The 17,196-nt window shown below is 39.0% G+C and overlaps 1 protein-coding gene across 4 annotated transcripts in view; it reads right to left on the minus strand.

Moving 5' to 3' along the window:
• The window catches only part of CCDC191 (coiled-coil domain containing 191), an 88,065-nt gene that overhangs the window by 7,314 nt on the left and 63,555 nt on the right, over positions 1–17,196 (minus strand). For 3 of the 4 annotated variants that reach the window (XM_073009734.1, XM_007985761.3, XM_007985760.3), the window contains 3 exons: positions 8,202–8,345; positions 6,455–6,607; positions 5,774–5,919 (listed from right to left, as the gene is read on the minus strand). In XM_073009734.1, coding sequence (XP_072865835.1) covers positions 5,774–5,919; positions 6,455–6,607; positions 8,202–8,345 — 443 coding nt within the window. Of the gene's footprint in view, positions 1–4,002; positions 4,157–5,773; positions 5,920–6,454; positions 6,608–8,201; positions 8,346–17,196 lie in introns of those variants that run through there. The other variant, XM_073009732.1, reaches the window with a different exon arrangement.

Genomic DNA, 17,196 nt, shown 5'->3' on the forward strand with positions numbered 1-17,196 from the left:
GATTTTATTCTATTGTGGTCCGAAAAGATACTTGGCATGATATCTGTTTTTTGAATTTGTTGAGAGTTGTTTTGTGGCCTAAGATATGGTCTTATTATGGAGGATGTTCCATGTGCTGATAAAAAGAATGTGTATTCTGCAACAGTTGGGTAAAATGTTCTTTAAATGTCAGACCTATTTGGCCTGGTTTCTGGTTTAACTTTGATGTGTCTTTGTTGATTTTCTTCCTAGATAATTTGTCCACTACTGAGAGTGGCGTGTTGAAGTCCCCCATCATTGTATTGCAGTTATCTCTCCCTTTATTGTTTGTGTTATATACTTGGGTGCTTGATGTTGAGTGCATAGATATTTATAATTGTTATATCCTCTTGCTGAATTGAACTCTTTATCATTATATAATGACCTTCTTTATTTCTCTTTATAGTCTTTGACTTGTAATCAGTTTTATCTAATATAAGTATAGCTATTCCTGCTGTGTTTTTGGTTTCCACTTGCTTAGAATGTCTTTTTCTATCTCCTTCAGTCTATGTATGTCTTTACAGGTGAAGTAGGTGTCTTCTACGCAGCATATAGTTGGATCTTATTTCTTTATTCATCAGCCACTCTATATTTAATTGGAGAACTGAGTCCATTTGTATTCAGTTATTGATAAGTAAGGACTTACTATGGCAATTTTTTCTTTCCTTGTTTGCTGGTTGTTTTGTAACTCCTGTCTTCCTTTTTTACTGTTTTCCCTTGTGGCAAAATGATTTTCTCTGATAGTTTTAATTTGTTGCCTTTTCTTTTTAGAAATCCTCCGACATTTTGACTTTTTCTTGTCTTAGTTTCCATGTTTTATATTACCTATCACTTAGCAGGCTGCTGTAGCTATTATTGTTTTAGATAGAGTTCTCTTTTTGGCTTCATACTAGAGTTATAAGTTGATTACATACCAAAATTACAGTATTAGAGTATTCTGGGTTTGTTGATGTAATTTTACCAGTAGGATTTCTACTGTCAACTGTTTTCTTTCTGTGTTAGTGTTTTTTTTCTTTCAGACTGAAGAACTCCCTTTAACATTTCTTGTAAGATGGGTCTGGTGTTGGTGAATTCTCTCAGCATTTGTTTTTCTGAGAAAAACTTTCTCTGTCCTTCATATTTGAAATATGGCTTTGACGGATACAGTGTTCTTGGATGGAAGGTTTTTTTTTTCTTTTTTCTTTCAGCACTTTGAAAATCTCATCCTGCTCTCTCCTGGCCTGTACAGTTTCTGCTGAGAAGTCTGTTGCCAGATGAATTGGAGCTTCATTATATGTTATCTGCCTCTTTTCTCCTATTGCTTTTAGGATCCTCTTTGTCCTTGACGTTTGAGAGTTTAGGTCAAATTTGTTTGAGGTTCTCTGACTTTCCTATACCTGGATATGTCTTTCTCAAGTTTTGGAAAGTTTCCTATTTTTATTTCTTTGGATAAGCTTTCTACCCTTTGGTCTCATTCAACTCCCTCTTCAACACCAATAATTTTTAGATATGGTCTTCTGAGGTAATTTTCTATATCTTGTAGGCTGTCTTCATTCCTTTTCATTCTTTTTTCTTTTCTCTTCTAATACCGTATTTTCAAGTGGCTTGTGTTTGGGCCCACTGATTTTCCACTGCTTGATCCATTTGGCTGTGGAAAACATCTCATGATTTTTCAGTTCAGCAAATGTATTTCTCAGTTCCAAGATGTGACTTTTTAAATCTTCGTTAAATTTATCTGAAAAATTGCAGAACTGCTTTTCTTTGTTATCTTGAAGATCACTGGGTTTTCTTAAAACTGCTATTTTGAATGTTGGTTAGAGTTTACATTTTGCCTTCTCATTAGGATTAGTCACTGGTTCCCTGCTTTGTCTATCTGGGAAGGTCATGGTTCCCTGTGTGCGGTTTTTGTTTTTTTGAGATAGAGTCTTGCTGAAGTGCCTAGGCTGGAGTGCAGTGGTGCGATCTCAGTTCACTGCAACCTCCACCTTCCAGGTTCAAGCCATTCTCCTGCCTCAGCCTTCCAAGTAGCTGGGACTACAGACGCATACCACCAGGCCTGGCTAATTTTTGTATTTTTAGTAAAATGTGGTTTCACCATGTTGGCCAGGCTGGTGTCGAATTCCTGAACTCAGGTGATCTACCCACCTTGGCCTCCCAAAGTGCTGGGATTACAGGTGTGAGCCACCACGCCCGGCCAACTCGCTGTTGTTTCTTGTCTATGCCTTTGCACCGAAGGATTATTTATTTCAGTCTTCTCTGTCTGGCTTGTTTGGTTTTCAGTGGGTATGTTTGATTCGAGATTGTCTGTAATTTACCTGTTTAATTTCTTTTTTGTTCTCCTGCTATGTGGCTGCCTCCTTTTTGGCACTAGATGGTGCTTTAAGCCCCGGTTCATCTTGGCTCTAGTAAACCTTTCTCTTGCTGTCTCAATCTCTCTCTTTCTCTCTAATCTTTTATGTTTTCTACTAAATTATGAGCACCAGGGGCCATGTTATTAGGTATTTTTTTATGCTTGGCAAATATGTCTTGATAATTACATGTGGGTGTATTGTACAATAAGTATGATTTAAGTCACCAAGGTAAGGTTTCTTAAGCTGGAGCCCATAAAATCCTTGACATTTTGTGTAAAGTTGTATGTTATATGCATACATGAATTTTCTGGGGTGTAGGTCTGTGACTTTCATTATTACCTATTTCATGTTCATACTGTGGTTAAGAACTATGGTAACAAGACAATATCAGACATATTAGAAATACTGATCCAGCTCAGCTAGATTTATAAAATTTATAGAATTATCTAGAAGTGATATGGATAATGTAAGATTAAAAGTTCTGTTCTTATTGAGAATCATCTTTCTCAATGTTATTGCAGCTTAAAGGTCAGACCTAAGACCAACAGATGTCTCTCCTTCCTTTCATCCACAGCTTTTCTATGCAGTATTCTTTCGTTCATATAAAATTGAATATGAACTTTGAATATCAATTTTTAAATGTTAAAGCCCCTTTTAAAGAATGGTGACCTTAAATATTAGTGTCAATCCTACAATAAAGTTCATCTATTCATACATTTACCAAATATTTACTGTGTTACCTATGTACTAAGCACTGTCATATACTGAGAACACAGCAATGAGCAAGATGTGGTGCTTCCACTCTGTTGGGGGGAACAGGCAATAACACGTAAACAGTAAATTATATACTTTCAGAGAATCTTAAGTGCTGTGAAGGAAGTAGCGCAGTTTAATGGATAGACAGTGATGCAAGTAGGGTGGTTAGGGAGGTGACATTTAAGCAGAGAGCTAAATGATGAGATCAGGTTATGTGAAAGCTCTGAAGCACAAGTAAGCTTTGCTTGTCTGAGGAACACTACAGAAGGCCAGTGGGGCCAGAACATGGTGAACAAAAAGCAAAGTGGGAAGAGGTGAAACCACAGCAATGCTTTTATATCAAGTAGAGACTGGCTGAGAATTTGGTTCTTGTTGATTGCATGGATTCCTACATTGATTTCATAACTTCAAATCTTAAATAGGATGACTATCTTACTATTTTACAGTTAAAAATGAGGCCGGGCGCGATGGCTCACACCTGTAATCCTAGCACTTTGGGAGGCCGAGGTGAGTGGATTCCTTGAGGCCAGAGTTCGAGATCAGCCTGGGCAGCATGGTAAAAAAAAAAAAACCCGTCTCTACTAAAAATACAAAAATTAGCTGGGCATGGCAGTACATGCCTTTAAATCCCAGCTACCTGGGAGGCTGAGGCATGAGAATAGCTTGAACCCAGAAGGCAGAGGTTGCAGTGACCTGAGATCCTATTACTACACTCCAGTCTGGGTGACAGAGTAAGACTTTGTCTCAGGGTAAAAAAAAAAAAAAAAAAAAAAAAAAGCTTAAAAAACAAAAAAACAGAGGGAGAATTAGAAAAATGGGGAGGAAGACCAATGTAGCAAGAAAAGAATGTTTTAGAGTCAACCTAATTTGGAGTTCAGGGAGCAACCATTTGTTATTTGTATACCTTGGGCAATTCACCTACCTGCCTGTTGCTTGTTTCTTTGCCTGAAAATGGAAATAAGGTCATCTCCCCACACCCAAGTTATTACTGCTATCAGATGAGATGGTTTGTGCGAAAGCCCCAAATGAATCTCTCAGTCTGCATACAGTGGCTGAGAAACAGAAAGAAAACGTAGGCAGGCAAAAAGGATGTTTAATAATAATATATCTGCAATGACACTAAACTGAAAAAAAAAAAGTTAGTTATTATTTTGGGTCCAGCAGTACACTGAGTGAGTTATTATAGTACTCTGTTTAGTGTTCACAGCAATCCATAAGATAGGTTCTGTTGCTATCCTCATTTTATGAAAGAGGAACAGGGAGGCTTTGAAAGGTTATTTGTTCAAGGTCACATAGATATTGAGTCCTAAACTTCAAACTCTAAAGCTCAATCATTTATTCAAAGGGAAATCCTCTGAATACCCTCACTTATTGCTTATTTGTTTTAATTTAGACAAAACTATAATCAACTTGCTTATCTGTTTTCCTACTCCACTGATTTCCAGTATCTGTAACTTAAACAAGGACAAACAGGTTTTGGTGGAGATAGGCACCCTCATGGCAGTAAGATAGGAACACTACTACAAGGAACAGAAATAAACACCCATGCACAAACACACCAATAAAAAGAAAACAGCACCAGCCAACATGGTGAAACCCCGTTTCCACTAAAAATACAAAAATTAGCCGGGTGTGGTGGTGTGTGCCTGTAATCCTAGCTACTTGGGGGGCTGAGGCACGAGAATCGCTTGAGCCCAGGAGGCAGAGGTTGCAGTATCACTCCACTGCACACCAGCCTGGGCAACAGAGCGATGCTGAGAAAAGGGGCACTCTTCTACACCTACACAACAGTCATCATTCCTCAAAAAAACTGGAGGCATCACTGAATACACCCGGCACACTAACTGATGCTCATAAAGAATGACACCAAATCACCACTCTTAAAGGGAAGTGCATAATGAAATTAAGAACATTCTGTCCAAATGCTTAAAACTAGAAAACAAATATAAAACTTACTTATACAGAATACCTTATTTCTCAAAGACAACTGGATTAAATAAAACATAACTGTATTTGAAATACTAATATAGCATATAGTATGATTCCATATATATAAAGTTCCAAACCAGGAAAAACTATAGCATTGAAGGCTGCATACTTAGGAGGAAAGTAAAACGAAAAGGAAATGTTCATTGTAAACGTCAGAGTTGTTCAGGAGAGACTTGGGAAGGAGCCTGTGTGACAGCAATGTTCAACTTTTTGACCTCAGTGGTGGTGATAAAGGGTGTTCACTTTACAGTCATTTGTTAAGCTGTATTTGTATGATTTCAGCACTTTTCTATATTTGTCATGTATTTCACAATAAATAATGTTGAAAGAGAAACTGAACTTAAAAAAGAAAACTATATATGACTAACAAAGAATACAGTACTTTCGCTTAGGTGTGTTTCATATAGGTCACATCATTTTATTCTCTTGCCAGTTTCTGTGAGGCAGAAAGGGCAGGTCTCCTCCTCCTCCCCCTTCTCATTTTAAAGATGGGGACCCTGGAGTCCTAGGGGGTTCACTACCTTGCCGGTGAGCCGGGACTCCCACCCCTGCCTGGTGTTTCCAAGTACCCTGCTCTCCTAGCCCCCAGCTCATCTTTGCAGACACATTGTAGGAGCAGAATATATTGCTGAGCAATTGTGAAGTCAGAGAGTGAATTTTCCTCAAGATCAAAACCTCACCTGTCACTGTGCTCCGCTGCAATCTCATGCTTGCCCTGAGAATCGATCTTCACCTCCCTGACCATGTTAAACCAGGCCCTGAAAATCTTCTTCTGAAGAAAATATACACAAAATTTTCTTACTTCTTCCTGCAGATCAGTCATGTACTGAGGATGAAGACAGAAATAAAAGTGAGAGAAAAAATATCAGTTGACAAAGAATTAGAGCAAATAAACAGCACAAAAGACAGAATTGAAACAGAAATGAAACAAAAGAAACAAATGACACTAGAGACACAAAGAAAAGGATAACCTGGCAGCCAAGATAATATCCTCTATAATGTACCCTAAAAATGGTAACAGAACACATGAGTAGAAACAGTTATAAGATTGAAGGGGTGAGTTTCTAAATCACTTGAGCACTGTGAGACAAGAAACAAGAAATGAGTATAAAAACAAAAGCTGATGGAATGATAACTTACAGTTTATACACACTCCGTGAAACAAACACATGCTTAGTATTTTACACTAATAAAAAATTGTCGTGCCATTTTCACATTTATTTCAAAGCAGTGAATGGGATTGACTATTCTTTTGTTCTTGAAAAAACATGACGACCCTGGACATTCTGGATTCCATTTAGTTTTCTTAAATAGGACTGAGCAATGAGATGTATTTAAGGTGCCCTTCCCTATATCCTTACCTGTAGCCAGCTCCGGATGACTCTCTTAAGCAGTATTTGGGAATAAAATTGATCAGCCTGGGCCATCTTTCTAGCCAGACTTTCCTGACTACACTGGAACCAGGTCAGCAGATATTTCCTCTGCAGGAACAAACAGTAATGTTCTTCTGCCACCTGGATAGTTTTTTAAATGAGAAATATGATTCCTTACATTTTAAATCATTTAAACAAACACATCACCTTTGGAAATGATGCTATAAAACACATTTAGGCAGTCGGGAGAGAATAATCTGAAGGTACATGCAGCCTGTGTCCTAAAAGCTTTGACTGTTGACCTATTCTATGGAGGTTATAGATTCACATCACGATTGGCCTTTCAATGCCAGCTCCCTGAAGACCACAGTGATTTGCTGGTTATGGAAACGGAACAAACAACCGCTAAGCCATTACTTCACTTTCCCTGAGTTTTGGAGTGGGTAGCTGGCAACATTCTCAGTTTGCTCTCCTGGAGTTTGGACAGCAACTCCACAACAAACCTCTCTTTCTCATGACTTAACCACTGTCTAATTGAGGAAATGCCAATACTTTCAATTAGTGTTGTGGAATGAGCTGTCACCAGCATTGATATTTAGACATTATCAATAAACCACAAAACCATCTGATAGAAAATAACATGAATAATTTAATGTATTTTCAACTATCATTCTATCAAAATAAACATACAAATCAGAATTCATAGATTTTTTAAAGTAACTGTTATATTCTTTTAAGAGGCAGGAGGGAAAAAGTCTTCTCCCTTAGTCCTCTCCAAACAATGACACATTTTTCTAAGCCTTGTCTAGATATCTGGCACTGTGAATGTGATTGATTCATGTGAGTCTCTTGAAAGTCATATTTATTGGCCAAAATGACCACCACGGAGGTCTCTGTGGCACCAGAGATTTCTGTCTGTCCTGGACTCATCTCAGCAGCCTGAGAGCCAAAAGATGAAATAACATTTTATCTATTTTGAATTTTTAATCATTTAGTTGAATGCACTGGATAAATTTGTTAGGGAAATTTTAGAAATTTCAGTGGTGTTTGATTTCATATATCTCTCTGCAGTAGAGTGAATAACTGTTCTCTCTAATAGAATTATACACCCATACTCTTTGCAATGTGATTCCACAGTTCCTCCCTGTAGAGTGGATGGAGCTCCTTCTCTCCTCAGTGACTTTGAGCTTGGCCCTATGATTTGCTTTGGCCAGTGGAATGTGGACATAATATAAGCAGTGGGTTTACATAATTTGGTTTGGCCTTTTGTAGCTCTGAATAGCTACTGTAACCAGAATGAGAGGCTTGGGAAGAGACCTGAACTCAATCCACAACTGGCCCACAGACATATGAGTGAGAAATAAATACTTGAGCTCTAAGCCACTGATATTTGGGGGTTGTTTGTTACTCAACTTTATCACAGGCAGAAACCTGACCAATGTACCTTATGGTAATAACTCTTCCCTTACTCAAACTGAGAGAAGCTTCTATTCATCTTACCTTGGGGGGATCTCTAATAAAACATTTCCTCTCATTTTTTTCCAACCTATTCAATTACAAAGTCCTTCTCTACCTTAGAAGACCAAATCAAAAATTGTATCCAGAACAAATATACACATTCAATTAATTTATCTTTCTGGCTTCAAATCACCAAACCCTCCCCTCCCCCAAGCTTAACTGGGCATCCATCCTATTTGGAAAAGTTCATTTTCCAATCTGGGGGGTAACACTGCACCTGGACGTTTTGTTTGCTTTGCATTCTCAATATCTTCCAAGGCTCTAGACCTTTTTTCCTTAGCAAGACACCTTCATAATGTTCTTTGGCTATTGCTTCCAGCTGCTGGTTCCTCTTAATTCTCTTCTGCTTCTCAAGTTCTTTCTGGAAAAGATTAAAAAGCAAAATGCTACGATCAAAAAACAAATGAATTTCATTTCAATGAAAAGCTAATGAATTTAATTTGAACATGTAACCATTGAATGGTGTGTTAATCATGATAACAGAGCTCTGGATAATAGGGCTTTTTCTTTAAAAAAAAAAAAAAAAGAAATAATTCTGCTAAGAGGGTCAGGAGAAGCTGGTCATGAGTCTACAAGAATCAGGGCTATGCATGTTCTTGGGTTTATTCAGTATTGTTCACAGAAATAATTTACCTCTTACCAAGTTACTAAAAGGTAAAACATCTAGTTAGGAGAGCAATCAGGATTTTTTCCCTCATATGAAAAACCCAGCCATACAGCCACTTCATTTAAACTATGGGATAGAAATTTAATGATATTCCATTAAAAGTCCAGAAGAATATTCTTACTACTAAGGTATTTTTCTTTTTAGGTGAAGAACAGTAAGTCCAGAGGCAAGTTAAAGATAGTTGATCATCATTAAGCTACCTTCCCTCTCCTAAGAAGGAAAAAGATGAACTATTCCTGGTAATACACTGAGAAAAGACATTCCATGACCCTCAAAGAACTGTACCCCTCAGGGGTGTGACCAAGAAAGATGACAAAAACTTAATGATCGACCCTATAGGTATCATTATTTCCTTTATTTCCTTTTTCTCTTGTAATAAAAATAGCTTACAGTAAAGGTGAGAGAAAAAGAAATCTACCCAGAAAGGGTGAGTGGGAGCAAGTGACACCTGCGGTGAAAGACACAAGAGCAACAAAGACTGAAGACTGCTTTCATAGTCGTCATCTTTGCAGCATAAATACACAAACATTTAATTTAAGCTGATTTCCTTTACTTCATATGATTTCACATCAGGAAAAAGGCAGTGGTGAACTGGCTGATCCTGACAAGCTACTTACTGTGCCTGAGCCTTCTGTGAGAGAAACATTACAGAGAGAGCAATGGAACATTTCTAATATGGAAGGAAGAATTGCTCTAATTTTCCAATACAAACTGCCTATTTCTGTACAAGCTCTGAAAAATGAAATGTCCATATTCTCTCAGACATTAAACCTAAATAAGCTTTATACTCTTTATTCCAGGCACTTGAGATACTTGTTGAATGAAATGGCCCGAGAGAAAATTTACAACAATTTTCTCATGCATAGTAAGAGGAAGCTGAGGGTTAAGTGGGGAGGAAAACAGAAACTGACCCTTCCACATCCACTGAAATGTCCCTGTACTTTAAGGCAGCAGCTGCATCTTGCAGACAGACATCTAACGCAGATAATAACCTTTGGAGAAGCCCTCAGGCTCAGACAAAAGAACCTGTTCTCATGCACTGATAAGTTACGGTATAAATATCTCCTAGAATGATAACTATGGCTGGTGTTATCGGCTCCAAAAGGAAAATTATTTTCAGGAGAATTGTGGGGAAAACCAGTCTTTTTCAAAGTCTACATTTCCATGGAAAAATATAAAGAAAAACATGAGTTCTGTTTAAGTCAAAATGTTGTATTCTTACACAGCAATTTAATTCAAATGTGTAGCTCCTCCCTCTATTAAGGATTCCTCAACAGAGCTGGTTGTATTTCATTAATAATACATTTTCAATCTCCTTGTATATAAAATGTCTTTAATAGCACCTGCATCCATGATTTACTGTGAGGATTACATGATATGATGCCGTTTTGAGATGGCACTTATAGTGGGGATCTGTGTAGCTAGGGTTTCATAGAATACATAGTTCACTCAGGCTAAAAAGGGATATAAAATCTGGGCTTCTTTCTGAAATAAATGTGTGGCTTTGTCAGCTAGTATGCTTTAGAAGAAAAGCCAGAAATTACAGCTATGTTAAAAAAAAGTACAGGGAAATTGACACTGCCCCAAAACTCTTGGCCTTCTGTCCCTTGTATGCTACTCTCCCTTTGTGCTCTAGAATATATTCCTGCTTACCCACTCCTGTAATTTATACTCTGCTCTTCTGCATCATGAATTTCCCCCTCACTACTGGATTATTCCTATCAGTATGCAAACATGTACCAGTATCTCCCCTCTTCAAAACAAAAAAAAATGAACAAAACAAACAAACAAACAAAAACTAACAAAAAAGAACTAGAGGCCATGAGTACAGATGCAGATCTCTTTGATCTCATGAGATCCCCATCTATCTCTGATCTCATGAGATCTGCATCCATACTTACGGTCTCTAGTTCCTCACCTATTCTCTCCTCAGCCACTGGAAATGGGGCTCCTTTCCTAGCACACCACTGAAAGCCCTGTTGCTCTAGGTCATGAATGCTTGCTGGGCTTCCAAATCAAAGAATCATTTATCCGTGCTACTTTTAATTGAACTCAGTAGCATTCAGCCAAATTCACCACTCCCATCACTCCCCTAACAGAAATACTTTTTTCTCTTGGTGTTTTGATTCTAAACTCTCCTGTTCTCTTTCTACCTCACTAGCTCCTCATCCTCTGAATAGCTATTTATAGTCCTTAGGTCTTGATGTTGGACTCTTATTTCTACTCTATCCAGACAGTCTCCCAAGTTGATTACAGCTACTTCCAGAGCATTAAAAACATTGACTTGTTTTTTCACTTCCATACACAATCTTGTTGTCCAGGCTTATATACCCAAGCACATATTGGACATGTTCATTTGGATGTCTAATAGGTATCTCACATTTAACATGCCCCCACTAGACACTGTGGAGGCCGCCTCAGCATCCAGGAACTCAAATATCAGCTCTTCAGACAGGTATTTCCCATACTGCTCCCACCAACTATACCACTCTCTCCCTACTTCTTTAGTCATTAATTTGACTAAACTAGCAAATTTCCCCAACTAGCATATAAGCTTTCAGAGGGCAGGGCTGTTATTGGTCTTCTTCATTGCTACATTCTAACATCTAGAACAATGACTATCATGTAGTAAATGCTTTACAGATATTTGTTCAATGTGCAAATATACTTGACAAACAATTACGGAAAACTTTAAATCTTGCCTTGTTTTCTCTGATAAAATTATTTTTTCAACCACAAACTTCAGCTGCCCATCAATCACAAGTATATATAGCCATAAAAGTTACTGCGCCGGGCGCGGTGGCTCAAGCCTGTAATCCCAGCACTTTGGGAGGCCAAGACGGGCGGATCATGAGGTCAGGAGATCGAGACCATCCTGGCTAACACGGTGAAACCCCGTCTCTACTAAAAAATACAAAAAACTAGCCGGGCGAGGTGGCTAGTAGGGCGCCTGTAGTCCCAGCTACTCGGGAGGCTGAGGCAGGAGAAAGGCGTAAATCCGGGAGGCGGAGCTTGCAGTGAGCTGAGATCCGGCCACTGCACTCCAGCCCGGGCGACAGAGCCAGACTCCGTCTCAAAAAAAGAAAAAAAAAAAAAAAAAGTTACTGCCTGTTAAGTATAAGCATTTAATAAACATAGAGGGGGTGTTAAGAAGAGGTTAGATTTTTATTTTTGGAAGGTCACTGTGTGAGACCTCTGAGTGGCCACCTTACTGTGGCACCCAACATGCTCTTCTAGCAGGGTCATGGGGACACTAAGCTGTAGCCATGTCTTGCCCCTGTACCACCTCTTGCTGAATATAGAGGATGGGTCTGTCATGGGGGCTTATCCCTGAGGAATTCTTCCAGTTCCTTTATCTAAAATGGTGTCATAGCACCCTATACACACATAACTGGGTTTATCTCAGAGTATCTCTCCAAAGAAATATATATGATTCACCAGACACTTTATCACATCAACAGTAGGGTTTTTTATTTACGTCATTAGAAAACATGGTACCTCTCTTGGACAATTTGCTGGTACACTCAATGAGCCAAAAAACTGCCCAAATAGAAGAGGTTAAGCAGAGTTCAACCAAACACATCTAGGATGCAAATGATTCAGAGAAGTCTCAGAAGGCACTTGTTCAGAAGTGCCATTATCTTTTTGATATCCAGAGGAATAACACTACTATGGCCTTGGAGGTTGCTTACTGGGAAAAGCTATATAAAGTATATGAGGAAGTGAAGAATTGCTTGGCAGAACTTGATGCGTCAAAAGGAATAAGACCCATGAAAATCTGAGTGGAGAAGCACACTGTGTAGAGCATCTTTGTCCAGAGGGAAAAGAAGACAATTGCCATGTGCATTTTATATCTAAAGTTGTCCTCAAAGAAGACTCAAGTATAGCCAGTCTATAAATGCATCTATCTCAATTCAGATAGCTCCAGTCAACTAATGGAATGGAAACTCGTCTATGTGACAAACTCTTTGTATCTATTGCTATGAACTGCAGCTTCTAAAAAGAAAATGTTTGGGCTTGGTATAGTGAGAGAAATAAAATGATCTCTTAGTCAGTAATGTACTTTTCACCATTCTTGTTCTGCATAAGTGGTTTTCTTCCAACAAGGAAAAAGCTGGTCAGGCAACGAATTCATGATTTTTTTTGTGAACTGATCAGAGATCTGAAGCTACCCCCAAATCTGGAGAGACAGGCATCTTCAAGGAAGCACAAGACCTAAGCATTTGTTTACCCGAGGCAGAAGCCACTGGATACCATATGAGTGAGTAAGACGATTAAACTAGAAATTTTGGTGAACTGATGGAGGCAGAGAGTGAGTGGGCCAGCATGAGAAGGTTGAAGCTCCTGGGGATCACGGTCATGGGGATTCTTCTCATCCCTTTGCAGGCTTTTCTTCTAAGAACCCCACCAGGCTCTCACAGACAAGATCATGGAGAATCCACAGAAAGTTCCCACCATGGTTCTGGCTGGGGAGAGGCACAGCAGCAACTGCAAAATCTTCCCAGAGCATTCTTCCTTAGGAAACAAAAGTTTTATCTGTCCTAGCAACCACCCCAGTGCACTGGCAGAATAGCACTCCTTCTGAGGGAAGGGCACGCAGGGGATTCTGCCCAGACAAGTCCTCCCTACCTACTTAGGGGTTGGGGAAGCCTTATTCTCCAGAGGGAAGGTCTTTAAGGTCACAGACTGAGACTGTGGTGGATACCCACTGTGGATAAAGGGAAAAGGGGGGCAGAAAAAAGCTCTACCACTGGAGTAGGAACAGAAGTTATCTGAGTGCCTAAAGCTGTGCATTCCAAACACTGATACTTAATCAGAACACAGAATTCTCCCCATCATCCACACCCTATCACCACAGTTATACAAGCTTCCAATAATAATAGTGGATTACAGCTGGGAGAGCTGTAAACAACAGATTCTCTCTGGGGAGCAGCATAAAAGGAAGACCCAAAACCAAAAGAGGAAGCAAAAACAAAGTCACTAGAAGACAATAAAGTCTCTGGTGTCTACAGCACACAGCAACAAACCTCAACGATGGTGACCATGGCAACAACAAGCTTCAAACATAGCCCATTTCCTGGCTAAATTAGTACAAATCTCCACACTCTAGGCCAACGTGTTGCAGTTTCTATTGCCCTGAACAAAGGTCTGGTCTTCAACAAAAAAATACAAGGCATACTCAAAGATAAGAAGTAAATACACCCTGAAAAGATGAGGCAATCATCAGAACAAGCCTCAGATATGACAGAGATGTTGGAACTATCAGAGAGGGAATTTTAAATAACTTCCAAAAATAATGTTAAATGTTCTAATGGAAAAGGTAGACATCCCAGATCAGATATTTTAGCAGAGACATGGAAACTATAAAAAAAGATTCAAAACAAAAATGCTAGAAATAAAAAAAACACATGGCAATAGAGATAGAAGAGGCACTTCAACTGGCTTACTGCTAGAAGATACAGCCAAGGAAAGAATCAGGTAACCTGACAATATGGCAATGGAAATTACACAAACCGAAAGGCAGAAAGAGTGAAAAACACAATAGTGCATCTGAGAGCTGTGGGACAATATGAAAAAATGTAACACTGGCATAACAAATCCCATAAGGAAAATAAAAAGAATGGGGCAAGTGAAATAATTTGAAGAAATAATGGGCAAACATATTCCAAAATCAGTAACAAAACACAAAATAATATATCCAAGAAACTTAAGACCACCAAAGCCAAGACCAAACCAACCAACCAACAAACCAACCAACCAACCATACCTAGATATATCATATTCTGCTAAAAATCAAAGACAAAGTCTTGAAAGTAGCTAAAGGGAAACACCTACTGTCATGCTTGTGTCCTCCTAAAGTTAACTATGTTGAAGCCCTAACCCCTCTTGTGGCTGTATTTGAACATAGGGCCACTAAGGAAGTAATTAAGGTGAAATGGGGTCCTAGGGTGCAGCCCTAATTGTATAGAATTAATGTCCTTATAAGAAGCGATACCATGGTGCACTTGCTTGCTCTCTCTGGCATGCGCTCTCTCCCTCTCCCACGCACTCTCTCCCTCTCCCACGCGCTCTCTCCCTCTCCCCTCTCTGTCTCCAAACACAAACACCAAGGAAAGGTTATATGAGGACACAGTGAGAAGAAGCCGTCTACAAGCCAAGAAGACCCCTTTCCAAAAGCCAACCATGCAGGCACCCTGATCTTGGACTTTCCAGCCTCTAAAACTGTGAGAAAACAAATTTCAGTTGTTTAATCCACCTAGTCTGTGACATTTGGTTATGGCAGCCTGAACAGAATAAGACACCCGCAAAGAAAGAAAGGAAGAATTACAGTAGATGTCTTGTGAGAAACCAGGCAGCAAGAAAACAATAGAGTAACATCATTAAGGTTTTGAAAGAAAAAAAAAAAAACCTGTCAACCCAGAATTCTATATCCAGCAAAAAACATACTTTAAAAATGAAGGAAAAATAAAGACTCTTGGACAAATAAAAACTGAAGGAATTCACTGCCAGCAGATCTACCCTACAAGAAATGGTAAAGAAAGTTCTTCAGGCATAAAGAATATAATATAGGTTAAGAACTTAGATCTACACAAAGAAATGAAGAGCATGGGAAACAGAAGAAATAAAGGTAAAATGTAATCATCTTATTTTTAATTCCACTAAGAGAAAACTAATTGTTAAAATAATAAGTTTAACAAGATATTGGCTATTTATAGTATACATAAAAATATAACATGACAACAATATCAAAAGGAATGGGAGGAAGGAACTGGGAAATACTGATAGAAGGTTCTTTCACTACATATAAAGTGTTGTTATTTGAAGGTGGAAAGAGATTATTATTATTATTTGAGATAGGGTCTTGCTATGTTACCCAGGCTTGTCTCAAACTACTGGACTCAGGCAGTCCTCCAGCCTCAGCCTCCAAAGTAGCTGAGATTACAGGTACATGCTACCACACTCAGGTAGAAGGAGATTATTTTAAAAATGTAAACACTAGGGTAACTAAAAATATTTTCAAAAGAGGGCCAGGCACAGTGGCTCACACCAGTAATCCCAGCACTTCGGGAGGCCAAGGCAGGTGGATCACGAGGTTAGGAGTTAGAGACCAGCCTGGTCAAGATGGCGAAACGCTGTCTCTACTAAAAATACAAAAATTAGCCAGGTGTAGTGGCGGGCATGTGCAATCCCAGCTATTTGGGAGGCTGAGGCAGGAGAATCGCTTGAACCCAGGAGGCGGATGTTGCAGTGAGCCGAGATCATGCCACTACACTCCAGCCTGGGTGACAGAACAAGACTCCGTCTCAAAAAAAAAAAAAAAAAAAAAAAAAAAAAATCTATCTATATATATATATTTTAAAGAGGTATAAATAAAAACTACAAAAAAATGATAAAACAAAATCATAAAGATGCTTAATTAAAACCAGATAAGGTAGGGGAAAAAAAAGAAAAACAAAGAATAAGTACAACAAATAGAAAATAGCTAAGAAGAAGATAGATTTTAATCCAGTTGTGGCTAGGTGTGGTGGCTTACGCCTGTAATCCCAGAACTTTGGGAGGCCGAGATGGGTGGATCACCTGAGGACAGGAGTTCAAGACCAGCCTGACCAACATGATGAAACCTAGTCTCTACTAAAAATACAAAATTAGCCAGGCGTGGTGGTGCATGCCTATAATCCCAGCTACTCGGAAGGCTGAGGCAGGAGAACCACTTGAACCCAGGAGGCAGAGGTTGCAGTGAGCTGAGATCATGCCATTGCACTCTAGCCTGGACAACAAGGGTGAGACTCCATCTCAAAAAAAACAAAATTTTTTAATCCAGTTTTATCAATAATCACTTTAAAGTTAATGGGCTAAACATAATAGTTAAAAGACTGAGATTATCAGATTAGATACCAAATGAAGAAACAGCTATATGATGTCTATAAGACATTCAATTTTATAGGACATAGATGTAAGTCTTTTTTTTTTGAGATGGAGTCTCGCTCTGTTGCCCAGGCTGGAGTGCAGTGGCTTGATCTCGGCTCACTGCAAGTTCCACCTCCCAGGTTCATGCCATTCTCCTGCCTCTGCCTCCCAATTAGCTGGGACTACAGGTGCCTGTCACCATACCTGGCTAATTTTTTTGTATTTTTTTTAGTAGAGACGGGGTTTCACCTTGTTAGCCAGGACGGTCTCGATCTCCTGACCTCACGATCCGCCTGCCTCGGCATCCCAAAGTGCTGGGATTATAGGTGTGAGCCACTGCGCCCGGCCATGTAAGTCTTTTTAAACATACATGCACCTAATAACAAACCTTCAAAGTACATGAGGCAAAACCAGATAGATACAAAAGGAGAAATGAATGCCCAAGTTTAGTTAGAAACTTCAATATTCCTCTCTCAATAACTGATAGAAGCAGGCAGAAAAATCAGTAAGAATATAGATATAGATATAGTAAGACACAGACATACTCAATGTGACTTGGCATTTTTGCAGACCAATGACAGCTTAGTACTATAGTACTATATATATTCTTCTCAAGTGCACACGGAACATTCACTGA

This window comes from Chlorocebus sabaeus, chromosome 22 (assembly GCF_047675955.1).
Source record: "Chlorocebus sabaeus isolate Y175 chromosome 22, mChlSab1.0.hap1, whole genome shotgun sequence".
Taxonomy (NCBI): domain Eukaryota; kingdom Metazoa; phylum Chordata; class Mammalia; order Primates; family Cercopithecidae; genus Chlorocebus; species Chlorocebus sabaeus.